This window comes from Syngnathus leptorhynchus, chromosome 4 (genome assembly GCF_054491065.1).
Source record: "Syngnathus leptorhynchus isolate UIUO chromosome 4, UIUO_Slep, whole genome shotgun sequence".
NCBI lineage: Eukaryota > Metazoa > Chordata > Actinopteri > Syngnathiformes > Syngnathidae > Syngnathus > Syngnathus leptorhynchus.
The window spans coordinates 11,678,066-11,697,315 of record NC_141198.1 but is presented as its reverse complement, the minus strand read 5'-3'; the positions used below and the strand labels follow the sequence as shown (position 1 = coordinate 11,697,315).

The 19,250-nt window shown below is 41.4% G+C and overlaps 1 protein-coding gene across 2 annotated transcripts; it reads left to right on the top strand.

Moving 5' to 3' along the window:
* The first annotated feature begins 20 nt into the window (after positions 1-20).
* Positions 21-19,037, top strand: egflam (EGF-like, fibronectin type III and laminin G domains). 2 transcript variants are annotated; one of them, XM_085909952.1, is made up of 26 exons: positions 21-72; positions 429-552; positions 4,964-5,073; positions 7,387-7,473; positions 8,340-8,366; positions 8,562-8,679; positions 8,771-8,906; positions 9,908-10,074; positions 11,453-11,565; positions 11,653-11,906; positions 11,976-12,169; positions 12,343-12,443; positions 12,547-12,647; positions 12,835-12,979; positions 13,308-13,497; positions 13,592-13,717; positions 14,091-14,334; positions 14,762-14,873; positions 14,961-15,077; positions 15,589-15,769; positions 16,140-16,163; positions 16,295-16,373; positions 16,838-16,981; positions 17,065-17,148; positions 17,328-17,431; positions 17,498-19,037. In XM_085909952.1, exons 2-26 carry the CDS (start codon positions 441-443, stop codon positions 17,647-17,649), a joined length of 3,222 nt encoding a protein of 1,073 aa, XP_085766078.1. In that variant the 5' UTR covers positions 21-72; positions 429-440; the 3' UTR covers positions 17,650-19,037. The 2 variants fall into 2 exon arrangements, with proteins under 2 accessions (XP_085766078.1, XP_085766079.1); XM_085909953.1 differs by lacking the exon at positions 16,140-16,163.
* The last annotated feature ends 213 nt before the right edge of the window (positions 19,038-19,250 follow it).

Here is a 19,250-nt window from a genome sequence, read left to right as displayed (position 1 = left end):
AAGAACAGGAGGAGGGATGGGGTGTGTTGGTGACGCCTGGCCATCCATTTCCAGTGGGTGGAGTCTCCACAGGTCAGACAAAAATGTGGTTCTAATCAGTGGAACATAACATGTGCTGCTACTCCACGCTGTTTTTTCATGACATTTGATACATCCTCATCAGAAATATACAGCTTCACATAAATCTGATATGTAATACAACATATTATGACAGGGTCATCTAACAAAAAAAAAATACTTTTCAGAGAAGGAGTAATTATACGCCTTAGCATAGATAGGACTTTTTGTTATATATTGTCTTCTGTAGTGGTACTGCAAAAAAAAAAAAAGACAAATGCAACATCATCCTTAAAATGCTCACTTGGCATGAGCCAACTTCTTAACTTCTGTGTGTACGTGTGCATTTTTGTGTACTCTATGTAAACTAGAGAACAACAGTGATGCTACCAAGAAGTGGATGTACCTTCAAAATGGATGAAATAACAAGAAGAAAAACAGAGAGAGTGTCCAAGCAGCCTGATAGCAACATTGAAGGAGCTGCAGGAATTTCAGGTAAGTGTTTAGTACAGGTGACAGCAATCTCTCGTCTTCCCATTTGGGCTGTGGGAAGGGTAGCAAGAAGGAAGCCGTTTCTTACTGAGGAAAACATCCAAGCCCAGCTACATTTTGCAAAAACAATCTCCCAAACCCATGTGAGGAAATGTGTTATAGTGCGATGTAACTAAGGTTGAACTTTTGGATCTGTTTAAGCTTGTTTATTTACTGTCCAGTTTGCCCCCGCTGATCGCGAGGTTTTGGGACCTGCCTAGCCTACAAATAGCAAATATTTGCCTATAATTGATGCTGACTGAAATACATTGGGGAAAAAACAATTACTACACCATAAAAAGCCTATATAGAAGTCAAGTGATGCTAAATGTAGCGCGTCTCATCAGCCCGCAGCCCAAAGTTGCCGGGTTGGCCTCGAGGAATAATTACGCGCCTCATTTACATCGACGATGTCACGTCACATTCTTAATTAACAAGAGACTAGAGTTCTGCACTTGGCACTTGAATGAAAACAAATCAGGCAGAAAGTTTCCTCACGTAGCCCAATAATAATATAAAAGTATGCATTTAAATGCATTCATGTGCTGTTTTATGGTGTTACTTGCTGTATTGTTTTTTAACTAGAAAAATAGGGATCAATGTTAGACAATTCATAGGATTTTAATTTTAACAAACATCTGAATTAAACTCATTGCAGGAGCAAATAATGCCACTAGTGGACGCTGTTTACTGTTTTTTTATGCCTAGCCCAATTTACAAATTCTCATATTTGAAAGTAAAGAATTGCACGAGCTCTTTTTCTATTTCACATTTGTATTGAATTGTTATTAGTTGTAATTATAGCCATAAAGTGTTATGAATGTAATCCAATACTTTTTTTAATCAATCCTTTGATATTTATTCATTGTTAAAACATTTCTTTGAGAACATGTAAGTATGTTTTGTTTTTATTCTTGTATACAATGACGTATTACTCCTAGAACCTTGAAACTGGTTATGTAATTGTGTTTATTTTGTTTTTTGTTAATGTTTTGGTTTACTTGGGGATGGGTGAGTTGGGGGGCTGACTGTCTTCCAGTGTCAATTCAAAGGGTGCATTACGAATCCTTACAAATTGAATTCTTCTTTGGTTATTGTGGTTGACGCGTGTGGCTTCCATCTGCGTGCGTGGCCTGCGGTGCGCGGATTAGACGCTCGTTATCCTCTTAACCCCTAAATGGCTCCGCGTTACTGCATGCACTCTTGGGTTGCCAAGTGTTGTCGTGGACGCACACGCTGAAACCATCAACACTTAAAAAAAAAAAAAGACAACGCACGCGCGCGTCTGGCGTGCCCACCCATCTCGCGTGGATCGCGCGCATTACGCACGAAGGTGTCCCCCCACACACACATGTCTGTCTCTTTGCGCGCGCGCAGTGACGTTCCCAGCACGACCTGATCTTTCGGACCCTAATCTCATCAGCTCTCCATTGGGACGCTGCATCACCCCCACCCACCGGCGCCTCCGTAACTTTTGTGGTATTCTTAGTATTTGTCCCGTGTGAAGCGGTGGCACTTTGGACTGCGTTGTACGATGAGCATTTGAGAGTACTGGAGCGATGGCGAGCCGCAACTGCACACGGACGCGGACCTCTTTCTTACTGCACTTTGTCCTCTTTGCGATTTGCTGCTTGGCCACCCGCAGCACCGCCGCCAGGAGGTCCAGTGCCAGGAGAGCTGGTCAGTCAAACGGTTCCTGACCTAAAATCTCTTCCATCATTTAACTGGACGCCCAATGACGACTTTAACCTGGGTTCCCAAACTAGGGGTTACAGGTCTAAAAATGGTCTTGTGTCAATTTCTATTGATATTATCACGTAATTCATTTGTCTTGTGTTCTGGTCATCTGCAAATTTTAATCTAAGATGGTCATATCCGTTTTCTGCAATAGAGTAGCCTGCCTATATTCTTTTTTTTTTTTTAAATAAATTCAACCCTTAAATGTTTGCGCTATATATTTTACTTTGCGGTCTAATTTCTTCCACCTTTTTCTGGACCAAACCTTAATTCAGAAATACTAAATGTATTGCTGTGTATATATATATATATATATATATATATATATATATATATATATATATATATATATATATATATATATATATATATATATATATATATATATATATATATATATAAAATAATTATTATTATTATTAAAACCTAATGTCCTGAACAAAAACAATAGCTAATAAGTATACAGTGCAAAAAACTCTAGAAAACTTAACTTGCATCTGACTGAAAAAAAATTGCAAAAATATGTTGAAACGTATGTTCATGGGTGTGGCATGAAAGACTTTTTTTTTTTTCCTTCATTAAGACATTTTGTCTCTAAATCTGGCTATTGTATTGAAGGTGTGTGTGTGTGTGTGTGTGTGTGTGTGTGTATGTGTGTTTGCAAATGAGCATTATTGATTACAAGTTGTATCTGTCGCTTTATCTGTCTCTCTGTCTATCTACCTACCTGTCTGTCTGTCCATCTGTCTGCTCGTCTGTCTGCCGAGTCCATTTAAACTCTAACCAAACCAAAACAGCAGCACCTATTGGGGCTCTCATGGAGTCAGTCTTAGCACACGTATGCAAGTTTAAGACAGGGATGTCTATCTTCAGTTCTCGAGAGCCGCTGTGCTGCATGTTTTCGATGTTTCCCTCCTCCAATGATGCGGTAATGAAATGATCAAAATTGTTATGAGGTTTCAGAGCTTGCAAATGAGCTAATCAATTGAATCAGGTGTATATTAATCATTTCAAGGAGACATCTCAAACATGTAGGACAGTGCTCCTCGAGGACCAGATCTGGACACTCCTGATTTGAGATGATCTTACATTTTACATTGGTCCACAGAAATAGTAATGGTCATAGTTCACTTTTAAACTTCACTTTCAATTGAGACAGGAAATAGTTTATTGCTATTTCCCTCTACCATTGTTAAAAACACACAAAAGGTTTCCACTCCCAGTAGATGGCTTCACCCTCTGCATTTGTGTAAACCAAAACTTTGTTACAGCAAATGTACCTAATGTTTTGTCCTACATGTGGCTAAATCTTGCATAGTAAATCACATCGACAATGTATCCCCAAGGCACACACTAGCTGCTTTCTTTGTTTTCTCATCATCAGAACATCTTCCTCATGTTGTAGGCCCGCCCACTTTGTCTCCTTCCCCTCTCATCACATCTCACTCGTTCGATCCCTCGGGCTGCATGCAAGCCACACACTCAAACACACACACACACGCACTGTCACTCCTGTTTCTCGCCACACAGTCCACGCTTGCTGACATTTGGACTTGTGTGGTCTTTGACGAGAGGGGGTTGGTGTGTCAGTCCACATCAATTACGTCAATGTTAGCATTAGCATGTGCTCTTACCTTTGGACACTAGATTGGAATTTCTGGGGTCGTACACAATCCATTGTGATGTGCTGGTCAACCACTTTTGTTGTGACAAAAGTGTACCAAAAATTGGATGGCATCATTTTTGCAGTGTTTGGGCTGAAACCATTTTCGACCTTTTTATTGATTTGCAACTGAAGTCTTTGTCCTGATGCTGACATTTCCCTCTTTGAGATATCAAGGCTGTGCCACAACACTAAACGCTCATTAAAATGGCATCCTGGTGCTTTTAAGGCCCTACCAGCCTACCATTGATGTTCTCAGTAACAGTGGAGCCACCAGTATCAGTCACTTCGTGCTGCAGAATGGATGGATGGATGGATGGATGGATGGATGGATGGATGGATGGATGGATGGATGGATGGATGGATGGATGGATGGATGGATGGATGGATGGATGGATGGATGCACGGATGGATGGAGGGAGGCAGGGAGGGAGGATGAGTTGTAGGGGGGGTGTAGGGATGGATGATAGTCTATTGATGTATTATTGACTAAATTGATTGAATGACTAATGGATCATAGCTTAATGTGCAATGGATGAATTGATGGAAGGATGAATTGATGGAAGGGTGCAATATGGATGGTTAATGATGATTGATGAATACAATGGTTGGAGGAAAGATGAGTGAGGATGCCAAATAAACGAATGAAATGTTGAGTGCTGCATTGATGAACGTATGATGTGTTATTGGTGAAAAAATATCACCCCAAACCAACACTCTTTGCGTAGTCTTGTTGCTATGTAGAAATCAATGCCACGACATACTGTCATTATTTGTCAAGTAAAAAATGCCACACTCACAAAGCTCCTTCCATAGCAACTTGCCTCACATTGCAGAGGAACTAGAAACCGGAGGGCTGACAGAGACTGAGTGCCTCTTCCTATCGTCATAAGTTTGTTTGTGAATCAACTTTTGAGTGGTTTATTTTCTACTTCCTGATCATGTTCCCATTCTGATGTCTTTGCCTCACTTCAGATCGTCTGAGTCCTCCGTTGGACATCCAGTTGGAGAGCGTCAACTGCAGTGCCTTCAGCGTGCGATGGAAGATGCCACGAAGACACGTCAGCACCATCACCGGATACAAGGTTGTCGCTCGTCTCGACAATTTCTATTACAGGGAGATTGCCGAGTTCCGTTTCTGGTCAACATCACTTAGTGCCCTTGTTGGCGTTGCATAAAAATAACACTTCTGCAGTTCAGCCTTCAATTGTTTACTAAGATGAAATCGTTGACCAATTGAATCTTTTTGTTCAATAATAGATAAAAATGTCCATTATTACTGTAATAAATAAATAATAAAATACAAGACGTAATATTTATTAATTATACTGAACCTACAGTATTTAATAGTAACTTATTTGATCACCTTTTTACCTATTGAATAGCTTTTGTCTTTATTTAAATGCAATGTTATTGTAATCATAATGTATATTTTTAGATACCGGTACCTGAAATTCCATTAAAAAAAAGGAATCAAATGATTGACGATTAAAACTTGAATCAGTTTGATATCATTTTTAAGTCCTGTCTCATATTTCATAGTTCTTTCTCATTTCTCATAGTTCTTTAATTTGGCAGAAGATTCTCTTTAAAAGTCAAGAGAAAAAAAAAAAACAGCCAGATGAATTTTTTTGCAATCATTTCAGCAATGCCATTCACGTAATTGCAAAACACTCTTTTCTCCCGTGTGTTGCATCTATTGCAAGCCTTTGGCGAGGGTGGCTTCTAAAGTGCCTGTCAAACAGACGCCACAGCGACAACATGGCCTTGAGGCATCCAATTGCTTTTACAAATTGAATGGAAGTGCCATGCTTTTATAAAATTGACCTGTGATGGCTGGGCTCTCTGTGCCAGGAGACGTCAAGTGTTGCCTCACTAGACCTCAATTCAGCCAGCATCAAAGGATTAAACGCTGCATCCGTTTGGGTTGTTTGACAAATAGTCAAGTATTCAGAGACTACGATGCTCGCTTCTGGTGCTAGCGAGCTGCCTTACTGTTTAGCTTTTCATTTCTCTGACCGGAATTAGAGTCCATGCATTTAGGCTGAGACATAGATGGTTCCATTAGCTTCTCACGTTGTCATATTTTTGATGCCAAGGTAGTGTAGTGTGCGGTTAATGTCACTCCATCACATCCATCAGCTAGCCTTTCTGTTTTCTACCCGAAGAAAGTTGTCACCGGCGAAAGTAATGGAAAAAGCAACAAATCAAATTGACACTTTGCTGCATAGATGTCCATTTTTCCTCCACAAGCCATTAACGTGTGCCTCTGGCAAGCTCTATCTGGTCGCCATGTTGGCCTTGAGGGATGTGGGTTCTTGTTTTTCACTGATGCTATTTGGATGCAAAAATACACATCTTTATTTCTTGCATCGCCGATATATACTTGCTACTCTGCAAATGTATACATTTGTTTTGGGTTAGGGAAACCTTTGCATCTTTTGGTGAATCTGGGAATTTGCTCTGTAATAATGGAAACACATGGTGTGCATTAAGCTAAATACTGTCAATGCCTTTAGTGCATGTTTACTTCTTTGTGTCCGATTTTTACCCAAATCCCTCTGACAATTCGATGTTAAAACAGGGATGGCCATTTGACCCGCTTCATCTCCATGGTTAAAATGTATTGAATTGAAATGAACTCCTCATACTGAGTGTTCTGAACTCCTCTTTCTGTATTGAGCAGAATAAATACTTAAAATGCGATTACTGTAATCCACAATCAGTTCCACACACTCAACACGACACTCAGCGGTCAATTTTTGCGTATTGACTGTGTTACAGAGTATTTGTTTGTGTACACTAATTGTAGTCACCCTTTTGACCTTCCTTACGTCCTTCCTAATTGCCGTCGCCCATCAACAAAGTGTGAATCAGTGTGTGCTCTGACCATATGTCCGCACTAAGAGGATTAGTCAGCGAGATTCCAAACTCACAAATGAACTTAGTGTGTCTGTGTTACCTTTGCCAAGAAAGTTATGATTTCATTGGTGTGAATTTGTATAGTTTCTTTACTTAAAGTGTGTAAATGTAGATTATTCAAAATATGCATGTATTTATTGGGGTTTGTAAGCATCCGCATATTAATTGTCATATCATTCAAAGTAATGATTCAAATCTATTTCAGAATATATGGGGAAAACACTAACTGCAGAGTTTAACATGGATCTGATCCTAATTGCTCATTTAGCAGCAATCTAGGAAATCCAATTTAACGTGATTAGAAGATTCTATCTCTTTAAATTCAGATCATTGTCTCTTTTCATGCTTATGTACAATCTTATTGCTGGCTACTCAAATAAAACATTTTAGTTCTTAGACTGTTCCTGCATTGATTTGAGTGTAGGCAGAGGTTTCTGCTTTATTTTTTTTAGACAGTGTCCCTTTGTGCATTTCAGATATTCTACACTGAGTTGAAAAATGGCCGTCCCCTGGGTACAGCGTCTGTAATGGATGTCCCTCTTAGTGTGGATATGCTGACTACGGTGAGTCCTTATTACTATTATTTGCAAGCAGAGCTGCTGTGTTGTTGGATGCTTGGAGCTTGATGTCAGTGTTAGCGGTGTTAGCTTTTACAATGGCGCTGTGCAATACGGCATAAAATTGGGATCAAGCGGATACCAGGAAAATATAAGGCCACTATCGTCAATGACAATGAACTTATATTTTTACCTTTTTAATGTAAAATGTATTTTAATTCACAATTTTAATTCTGAGAGCAGTTTCAGAAATGGACGATTACTATTGTAAATTTTATCATAATTTTTTTTAAATTATTTGTATTTTTGCCTTTTTTCTTAGAATTACCAATTCAACTGATTATTGTAGTTAAAAATCAGAACAGAATGTGGTCAAAATATAGAGGTGAATATGAAATAGTCAAAAGGTATTAATGCTAATCAAAAAAAAGTTCCATAGCATTGTCGTTAATTTATTTTCTTCAATAAACAAGTGCATACAACGATCACTCCAGAAAAAAAAAATCGAAACAAATTTGTGAAAACACAATAATGTGTAAATGGATAACATCTCCACTACAACACACCACCCACACACCCTTTGCATAACATCAAAATGATGTTATTATTGTCAACATTTGGACCAATCCACCCACCACTGATCTAATAGCTGCACATAAACAAACATCCTATATGTAGTAGTATAGAATGTTGCATGGTAGCAGCTAATGAACATTTCCTATAGTCTGCTGACAAAAAGAAGCACATGATGCCCAGCAGTAGACGGTCCAGGGTTAGCAATCCAGGCAAACCCCCAAAAGTGACTACTTTGAACTGTTCTGTTGACCAAAGCAATATCATATGTATGTTGTTGTTTTTTTTCTTACCTACAGGGGCAATTTGATGGACAGGCAAATTTTGTAAGTATTCATTCCTTTAGTGTAAGTGGCACATTTTTCAGTGCATACGACGTGTAACTGTGTAATTTCACAGGAGAGTCATTTAAAGTTTTATAGCTGCAATGAAATCTTGGTTAAAAGTGCCCAAAATGGAGTTCACGCACTCTGATTGTCAATCGCGCATCTTGTTTGACTCTTCCTTTGTACACCACGCAGGATGTGGATATAGGTAACCTAAAAGTGAACACCAAGTACCGGGTGAGCGTCGGTGCCTACGGTTGGGCCGGCGAAGGTCGAGCCAGTATGCCCCGCGACGTCAGCACGGCCTCGCATGGTGAAAAGAAACCAACAAAATAGAAACAAGATGACAGCGTTGTTTTCCTCTGACATTCTAATGATTTCTTGAATCTATCATCTACCATCAGATACGTGCATGCCGCCTTCTCCCCCGACCGAGCCCATCGTCGTGGCGATATCCGACACGGAGTTGGCGTTGTCGTGGCAGCAAGGGGAGAGCGAGGGCAGCGCGCCCATCCGCCATTTCCTGGTTGCTTACATCAGGTGAGCCATCCCTGATCTTTTACGATCAACGCTATTTTAAACACAGCATCATAAAACGCTCTCGCACATCTGGATAGATGTTGTTGACTGCTTTTAAAAGTGGTGACAGTGGCATCTGTGTTACCATTGTCTACTCCATTCCGTCCATCTGCTCTGTGCAATTTCTCCTCCTCAAACTACAAATTGATGTTTCTTACGGTAGCGTTTTAAGTACTGACAGATTTTTTTGCACAGTACTCCATATTTGGAGTTATGTGGATAGCTGTGACAGTGAGACAAAGCTCATTCATTGTGTGACAGAGAAGCTTTTTAGAGCATGAAACAAAGAAAGCTCTTATGTCCAGACAAGTTACATTCAGACGTCATTTCCCACCCAAATCCCTTGATGGTTAGCTTGCAGACAACCATGGCAAAAAGGCAGCTTGTGTTTGAAGCACACCTCTCTTACCACCCCGCTGTGATTCCATCGCGCCAAGATGTGGCGTTGGATATAAAAAGCATAAAGGCAGCTGTTGCTCTTTACTTGACAAAGACAGACACAGACAGACGACTGATGTGAATCGCTGTTGTTTCTTTACAAGCGAGACACAAACACAAGTACAAATGTGACTGACTGCAAGCCGAAGACATCCACATCATTGCAGAGGTTTGGACCTGACAGGCTGACAGGAATAACATAGCAGAATTCAAAACATGTGCCTAGCACACCAAAAATATCCATCATTCTGTGAGCCCTTATTTATCAGAGCTCCAAACTCACCTGCAATATCTATGATTTAGACATGACTTATATATAGTTTTACTGCTCCCAGGAAATGGGGGTTTATCATATAAGATCACTTTGAGTAAATGAGAGGAAGGCATCTATCCCGTTGTGCCTCCGATATGAGAGAGATCTGGGTTCGCCGCATTTCCTTAGAAATCCCATTCAAAATATAGATTGAGAGGACTTAACTTTATGGAACATCATTTGTTTGACTTTGTCATTTTGTTTTATGCAGGCCAGAAATGGACACGGAGTGGACATACATCCGCGAGCCCATCGAGAGCAATTCCATGGTTCTGAAGGGCCTCATACCCGAGACCGAATACCAGTTTGTCATCCGAGCCGTCAACGTGCACGGGGCGAGCCCGCCAAGCCACGTCAACAACCCGGTGCGCACCCTGGGTAAGATACCTCTTCACCCCACCTCTCGACCGTACTTAATTACCTAGATGAGGTAGACACTTCCAATTTGATGAAAATGATCGTGACTAAAGCTTCTGTCGTCATATATCGGCAGCACGAAGAGTATGTCGGTATCTGTTATTTTATAATGAATAAAAGGTGCAAATGTATTGAAATATTTTTTTTCAACAAACATAATGCAAATGAATCATAGTTTTTTTTATTTTTTAATTACGCCACCTTACCACTTGTAATAGAATATCGCCAATAACAGAAAAGTTCCTGAAAAGAAACCCCAAAAATGCCAGTTAGGGAAGGACGGCCAGACAAACAGCCAAAAGCTGCGCGGTGGACAAGCGTGGTCTCTCAGCAGGGGACCAAAGCGGGTTACGTTCAAGTCTCATCAAATGGGATTAAGGACGGCATGCCAGACCCTCTTCTCTGCCTGTCACACGCACAATGCGTTGCATCTTGAATGGACAACAAGGGTGGGCCTGACGCACTGACATACTTTTCTTTGGGCTCCCCTTCACACAACCCCGCGACTGTGGTGTGTGTGTGTGTGTGTGTGTGTGTGTGTGTGTGTGTGTGTGTGTGTGTGTGTGTGTGTGTGTGTGTGTGTGTTGGAATGACACAACAGCAGATTAGTTTTCTGGGGACCCCTCCCCGTGTTCCAGTGCTCAGTATGCAGGATTTAATGTTACTTGGCTGTGCTAATTAGCATTTTTGAAGAAGCAGTCTGTGCTGATTCCAACAACTTGTAGCATGTTTACTTCTGATTCGAAGCATTTTCGCTTGCACGATCACAATTGAACACTGTTGAATATAATTATTAACTGTTTGATTACGATAGTAGAGCACAACGAGACATGAACAGGGGGTGGTTAAATGAGGTATGATGAAGCTTTCTCATGTTGCGTCAATGCAGCATACATGGAGCGTTTCCACCAGGTGGATGCATTTTGTTCTCAGCCAGCACTTCAGATGCTCATTTTCTCAACAATATCCCCATCAGCATACTCACAATGTCTTTGATTGCATTGTTTGTTTGCAGAACTAATTGGCACTTGCAATGATCAAGTATCTTTTCATGTATCTGGGGGAAAAAATACAACGACCAACATTAAAATCAACTGTAAGATATTCTTACAGTACGTGATGTGTCGCTAAATCTTTGGTCCAGGATCTGCCAATCGTGGCACACCTTTGCTATGTTGTGAGTGTATCACTGAGGAAAATATTGGAATGTCATTGGGACACTGCTGATGGAATAGAGTCACTAATGATGCATTAGTAGTTTGGTACATCAATGCATCACGTTGGGTATGTCACTGGTGCTTCCCCAGTAAGTACATCAACCTCTTGACTCTCCTGACAGGAGCCTCAGACGTGGGCAGCGGTGATTACCGACGTTATTTCACAGATACGCAGATCAAGGACGATGACGGTTTTGACATGGACGACTCAGACTATGATATATTTATTGATGAAGTAAGTCACCCTTATTTTTTTTTTATAAGAAATACTTTTTTGTGTAGATTTTATTGATTTTTTTTTAAACTTGCACATGGTTCTCAGCTGAAGCCATACCCCGGTATCGGCCAAGACAGCGGCAAGTCGCAGCTTCGCTCTCGTTCTGGTCCGTCGGGTCAGAACATTGTGTACCGCATGAACACCGTGGTGCCCCCCAATTCTACAACGTTACCTTCAGCTTCTCCCTCCACCACCACTTCCACCGCTACGTCAGCCATCTTCCCGGACTTTTCAGATCTGATTTTTCCCACCAGCACAGAGCGCGAGGTCATAACCATTACCACCACCACCACGACAAGGTACCTGCATAAAAAGTTGAGTTTAACTTCTTCAAGGATTTAAACGTGTCCTTCACTGATCCTCTCCAGCACGGCGACGGCTGCGCCTGCGCCCACCGCCGCTGTCACCATGTCCCAGTGGAAGGGCGATGTCCCTCGAGTGTACCAACTGACTTGCGACGACACCGTGTGCCCCCCTGACAGCTTTTGCCTTGCAGACCTGGAAAGAGGAGGCTCCAGATGCCACTGCAACCTCGGACGTGCCGGCGACACTTGTGCTCAAGGTACAAAAAAAGTCATGATTAAAAAATAAGGTCAACATTTTTTTTAAAAACATTCCAAATGATTAAAGAATTGAAATATTACTGCAAAATGAATATATATATATTTTTTTTCGTTTTTTTCGTCTTCAGTCGAGGGAACTTAAATCGTATTTTATTGTGTTGTTCCCCTTCAGAGGTGTCTGTCAAGTTTCCCAGGTTCTACGGCTACTCTCACATGACCTTTGAACCCCTGAAAAACTCTTACCAGACCTTTCAAATCTCGGTGGAGTTCAAGGTGAAACTGAAACCATTCAGCATCAAAAGCTTTTCTTCTTATCCCCATGACTAGTATGATCCTAACTGCGTTCATACAAATTATGTGTGTGTGTGCGGTGCAGGCGGACGCCGAGGATGGCTTACTGTTGTACTGTGGTGAGAACGAACACGGTCGCGGCGACTTTGCCTCTTTGGCCCTGCTGCAAGGCAAGCTACATTACAGGTACGACGACCAGCCAGGACGATTTTAGTGTTCTAGCAACATGGCTACTTTGAACGTGGCTGTGTGCATTCAAAAGAAATTTGTTCAAAACACCGCTGCCAGAATTCGAACAAAAACAAACCAGCACATCACTCCGATACAGAATTCATTTGATGATTTCACAAAAGCAACAATTTTGTAATTGCAGGTTTAACTGCGGAACAGGCGCCGCTCAGATCGTCAGTGAGAGTCGCGTGGTCATCGGTCAGTGGCATACGGTCACCATCTTCAGGGATGGCACAAGTGGCTGGTTGCGGCTGGACAATGACACGCCCATATCTGGTCGATCACCGGTAACGATACCAAGTTTGATCATGTTCAAAGACTGCTAGTGTACCTAATGAAGTAGCCGATGGCCGCTTGGCAATTTTATGCTAAAAAAAGTGGCTCTCCAGGCCCTAATGTTGCGTCATCCATTTCAGATGAATAAATTCCCTCAAATAGAATAGCTTTCTCCACTTTCCCCATAAGATTAAAAGAGTGGAAGTAAATGACAATAGTTAACTGCCCAGTCCATTTGAACTATGTTGCTACTCAAAACAGCAGCACCTAAACAAATGGAACTTTGGGCATTATGCCTTGTGGAGAAGAAGTGATTACAAAGCATGTTTTGCAATTCAGGGCCAGTACAGCAAGATCACGTTCCGCTCTCCGCTCTATGTCGGCGGAGCTCCGAGCGCTTACGGGCTGGCGAGGGCGACGGGCGCCACTGGAGGCTTTGTGGGCTGCATCCAAAGCTTGAGCCTCAACGGCATGGCTACCGACGTCAGACCGTGGCCGCTGGGCAGAGCGCTGAGCGGCGCCGACGTAGGTGGGCGAAGCGCGTAGTGGATATGCAAGGAAGACGCAAGCGACTCAGTGTTGGAGGTCTTCCGACAATGCCGCCGTTGTGTGTGTGCTTGCAGGCGAGTGCAGCGAGAGTGTGTGCGATGCGGTGAGCTGCGGAAACGACGGCAAGTGCCTTGCCAACCGTGCCGACGGCTTCATCTGCCTCTGTCCGCTTGGCTTCAGGGGAGAGCTGTGCCAAGAAAGTGAGACCCCTTTTTTTGTCAAACACAGTCACTTAAATATTGTCACATGATATGAAGTGGAGTGAACAAACCCTTAAGAGACACTTTAGCTTAGCTCTATTTCTTTTTAATTTCTTTTTCTCATTTTTAGTGATAACAATATTAGACACATTATACTTTTTATAGTCGTGGTGGAGAGTTGGAGGGTGCAAAGTACTGTATTTTGCTCTTGTAATGTAACAAAATAACTCAACTGTATAAGATTTCATTTCAACATTTAACCAACATTTTATTTTGTTTGATTGACTTAGTTTAGTCTTTGTTTTTTTGTCATATGGGTTAAAAAAAAAAAAACATTTCAAAACAACCCTCCCACCAAAACTTTATTCCCCAGGCTTCTCTCTGTCTTCCCCACTCTTCAACGAGACAATGTTGTCCTACGTCGTGGTGCCGTGGCCTCAGCCCTCCCAGAGCTATTTGTCCTTCATGGAGTTCGAGATGACATTCCGACCGTCAGCATCCGATGGCACCCTACTATACAGCGACGACGACATCAGCGGCGACTTCTTGGCAATCAACCTGCTGGACAGATACGTGGAGTTCAGATTCGACTGTGGTTCGGGAGGGGCTGTTTTAAGGTACTCATAGATCCTGTTCTCGCTGTTGTCCTCTATATCCAAAGTCTTGACATCCAAAAAGCATCAGTGTAAGATGTTTGTCATTCCATACACTGCCACCTAGTGGTCAATCTTTCATTTGCACTGGTCAATACAGTGGAGAGCTACTCAAAAGTTGTTTTCTTCATATATATACTGGTCTTAATGTCACTTTTAAAAATCAGTCACTACAATTCAGTGGACAGCTATTGAACTGATGTTTTAATTCCATGATCTATATGAATGAGTCTTGGTGTCAAAGCTGGTTATCAGTCACTACAGTGTGTCATTTCATATACTGCCACCTAGTGGTCAATCCTGTCATTCATCGTGCCAACTACACACACAAGTGTACATTGTAGTGACTGATGCTATTTTTCAATACACTGCTTTCGTGATGATGCTTCAGGAGTGAGGAGCAGATTGATATGGACGCGTGGCATGAGCTGAGGGTGTCCCGCACGGCGAAAAGTGGAATCCTGCAAGTGGATAGTCAGAAGGCAGTGGAAGGCTTTGCTGAGGTGCTTGCAATTTTGACCACAAGGGAGCAGACAAGCTCTACTGTGTGATTCCAGCAACGCTGAACCCTTGATTGTGTGTGTATGCAGGGAGCTTTCACGCAAATCAACTGCAGCTCTGGACTTTACATCGGTGGGGTAGCACAGTATGAGAAAACCAAGAAAACGGCCGGCGTCAGGAAGGCCTTCACCGGAATTATTCAAAAGGTATCATACTGAATTCCCAGTGTAGAAAGCCCACCCACATATATTGCAGATACTCCTTGCCCTACAAAACTAATAAAACATGACATTTTTAACATTTCTAACAATGCCATGAATGCATCATCAGAAGTTAACCAATGCAAATAAGTTAATAAAACAGTCTGTTGCAACTTTTAAGGCAGTCTTGTTGTTGCTCCTTTTTAAGACTTTTAATAATGAAAAATAAGCTATAATAAAATACTAAATGTTAATGTCAGGACAATAAACGTGCCATCATATCGTAACAGGCAAAACCAGTTTGCATTCAATGTTATTTTTAATTTTAAAAATGTCATAATCGTGTGAAAAACAGTTAGCCATGGAAAGTATTGTTAAAGTAATGGAAAGTGACTGGAAAATAATGAAATGCTCCATCTTAAATAGGCCGTATTGCTGTTCAAACAAATTAATCAAGTAATTCAAAATAACATAAGTCAACTTGAACTTTAAAGGCAACTGTTTTGTGTCCACCTAGCTGGTTCTGAACGATCGGACCATCGACATCGTGAGCGGCTCGGCGGGTGGCGTCAACGTGGCCAACTCGGAGCACCCGTGTGTTCAAAGCCCTTGCGCCAACGGCGGCACCTGCAGGCCCAAGTGGGACGCCTACGAGTGTGATTGCCCCCTCGGGTACGACGGCAGACATTGCCAGAAAGGTTCGTTTGCCTCCTGCTTTCTTTTGTCTCTGTCATTAAATGACAAGGAGGAATCGAATTGGCTTTGTTTTGCTCTTTTTCCAAATGGAATGTTTGAACCAAATGTTCATCATAGTCACAGTGATCATTTCCCCAGTTCTTCCTTGGGTGGGGGGGATTCAGTCCTCTGACCGCACCCCTTCCCTCCCTACCTATCTTTGCAAGCTCATGAATGCATCACTGGTCTCACTTTCCTTGAACATCCTCCTCCTGTTCCGGATTAAATTATATTTCCCCCCCCCCCCACTATTATAAAGTCAATATGACATCATGCAGTGCATATATATTAATCCTTTAAACCTTTCTATGCCTTCTATCTTTTTTAATGCAGAGTGTGGAAACTACTGCTTGAACAGTAAGTCACGCTACATCTGTCATGCTCCTCTTCTTTGAATAAGCATGTCTAATTTCCTTCAACACGTAACATGTTAGTGTGCTCAAGGTCATGGTAAGTAAGCATTTGTTTTCTTTCCTTGACCATCCCAGCTGTGACGGAAGCCATTGAGATCCCCCAGTTCATGGGTCGCAGTTACCTCACCTATGACAACAGGGACATTGTCAAAAGGTCAGAATGAAGTAAACGTATTTATTAATTAATTTGAGTGTTTGCTTTTCATTTCATTCATTTAATTCTTGCCACGTTTTCATTTTATTTTCCCTTTTTCTGAAAGACTTCACTTGATATCAGTTAAATGTTTTATCTAATTGATGGTCATTGAATTTTTTCTTTCAAAAGTCATTTTTCCAATTTATTTTTTCACTTCTTTATAAGTCATCAGATCTTTGTTTTTTAAATTTAGAATTACTTTTCATTTTATATTATATGTTTTATTTTTTATTTCATTTGTTTTTATCTTTTCCATTTCATTTTCAACTTTCAATTACATTTTTGTTTTTATTTCATAAGATCTTAATTACAATTTTCCAAATTGTTTTCATGATTTCATTCATTTGTTTTGTAAAATACCAAAATCATAGGTGTGCCCAACGTTGTGTCCTAGTGAATAAGTGTTTTTGCTTGTGTCGAAGGGTGTCAGGTTTGAGGAACAACGTGTTCATGCGCTTCAAGAGCAGCGCCGGGGACGGCCTGCTGCTGTGGAGAGGAGACACCCCCATGAGAGCCAACAGCGACTTCCTGTCTGTCGGCCTGCGGGATGGTGCGCTCATCTTCAGGTAATGGAACCCCCACCAGTCATTTCGTCTTACTCCTTTCCTACTCGGCGTACCTGCCAACATGTTATTATTTTGTGGTGTAGTTACAACCTGGGCAGTGGTGCGGCAAGCATCGTGGTCAACGGAACCTTCACTGATGGGAAATGGCACAGACTCAAAGCTGTCAGGTGAAATAGCAACACCAAGAAAGACAAGTGAAGAATAATGTCAAGTCAGAGTTTTCAATTTTACTTGATTTTTATAAGATTGACTCATACTGATACTAATTGAGACTTTTTAAATTCATTTTTACTATTGAATTCTCAGAAAATGCTGACTTAATTGATCAGCTTTTTTGTTTGTGCAGGGACGGTCAGTCCGGTAAACTGACAGTGGACGATTATGGTGCCAAAACAGGTCGGTCGCCAGGCAAGATGAGACAACTCAACATAAACGGACCCTTATTCGTCGGTCAGTTGCTGCTCAGATTGCCATCCTTAGGTGAATGATCAGAATAACGTCGTTTGTGTAATTCAGGAGGCATGAAGGAGATCGCCCTACACACCAACCGGCAGTACGTGGGCGGCTTGCTAGGCTGTGTGTCGCACTTCACGCTGTCCACCGATTACCACGTGGCGTTGGTGGAAGACGCCACCGACGGCAAGAACATCAACACGTGCTCTACTTAGGACCGCTGCAGCCACCTTTTCAGAACTTTTTCTGTCTCCAAAAACTGGAACAATGGTGGTTAGCCGTGGGAAAATAAGCAAAATGCCACATGGCTAATTTGGGTCTTTGCAAGAACTTTTGATCTGGGATGGTTGCAGCCACGCGTCTACTTTTTCTACTGCAAATTCTTATTTGATTGCTGGAAGGAGTGACTGATCCGCGGGATCGAGCATTATGTGTTTGTTTGTTTTTCAGCGACCTGATCTAGAGCACCTAGTCAAGTGGGTGTAGGGGATTTGGTTGGGCCCTTAGGAACCTTAATTCCCTCACTTTTCATGCCCCTCTTTTGTCTTCTTGTGCTCGTGTAGACAAAGAGATAGTTGGCTAAAGTGAAGCGGGTAGCAGCATTTGTGTTTCTCTAGTGTTAGCCGTGATGTTTTTATACAAAGAAATGCTTGCCAGTTCCTATTCCTGATCACGAATGCTTGGAACAGGAAGTAAGAAATTGGTTCAAAGTTCAAAGGGCGCAATTATAACTGACCCACAGGCCAACAAAGAAATTGCAAAGGGAAAAATATGTGCTGTGCTAGTAGACATAAAGCTGACAGGAACAGGAAGTCAGACAAGACAGACAACCCAATTTTATTTGACAGAAATTTAATTGTATCGAGCTAGCACATGAAACATCAGTCAGACAGCCTTGCATTTATTAGAAAACTTAACAACGGAAGTCAAATTCAATGCAATGAGCAGACTCGGTACCATAGATCCACAGAATGTCTCAAGTTCCTGTTCCTAGTCACTTGCTGGTTGGGTTGTATTCGGAATTCATCCTAACTGTCCCAAAGGCGAATATTGACACTAAATAAAGGCACTGCTTGAATGACAACGTCCTTGCCCCTGCAACAGACTGCTAGCAGGAACAGGAGCAGACTAGATCTCTTGGTTCTGTTGTGTTACTGTTTGTACGCCAGGCCTTCTTCCTGTGGCACCAAATGAGTTGGGCCATGCGAGGTGAAGCTCAACAAATTGACAGTCACGAGTCAGCCGTGAATAATATGCAGAAGCTTCAGGTTTTTTTTCAGCAAAATAAAGCAAATGTCGGCAATCACCTCTGGTCATTTTATTACTTTTTAATAAGTATGTCACATTGAAACTGAATGACTTAAACAAGACCTTTTAAATATGTATTTTTATTTGAATTTTAACTAAAACAAAGAAAATGAGGCTCGTACCGTAGATTTGCTGGGAACATTTTTTTGTTGCTTTCTATTATTTTATAATTAAATAATATCATTAGATATGTGGATGACAATCCTAGTAGTTTTTTATCTTTTTGTTTTTCACAAGTTTGTTTGAATGTGGGGGGTTTTTCAGTGTTGTTAGCAGATACGTAGACAGCTCATTATTTGACCTGTAATTGTTATTTTCATTTTTAAATTAAAGTGGGGAGTTTGCAATTTACAAAAATAACTTGTCATGCTTGGTAAAATTTACAGTCACGCTCACATTAGACTGTGTGCTCAATTTGCACCGGCTCCAAAACTGGACCCCTTCTGTCGTCGAGGTGGTTTGGAAAACACCAATTGGTCCATCAAATATACACTTAAAAATGCACAAT

Coding starts and splice junctions, on each gene's coding strand:
- egflam (XM_085909952.1), top strand. CDS start 441: ATGCTACCAAGAAGTGGATGTACCTTCAAAATGGATGAAATAACAAGA. Junction 13,718..14,090: donor GGGAGAGCTGTGCCAAGAAA/GTGAGACCCCTT, acceptor TTTATTCCCCAG/GCTTCTCTCTGTCTTCCCCA. Junction 16,164..16,294: donor TGGAAACTACTGCTTGAACA/GTAAGTCACGCT, acceptor TGACCATCCCAG/CTGTGACGGAAGCCATTGAG.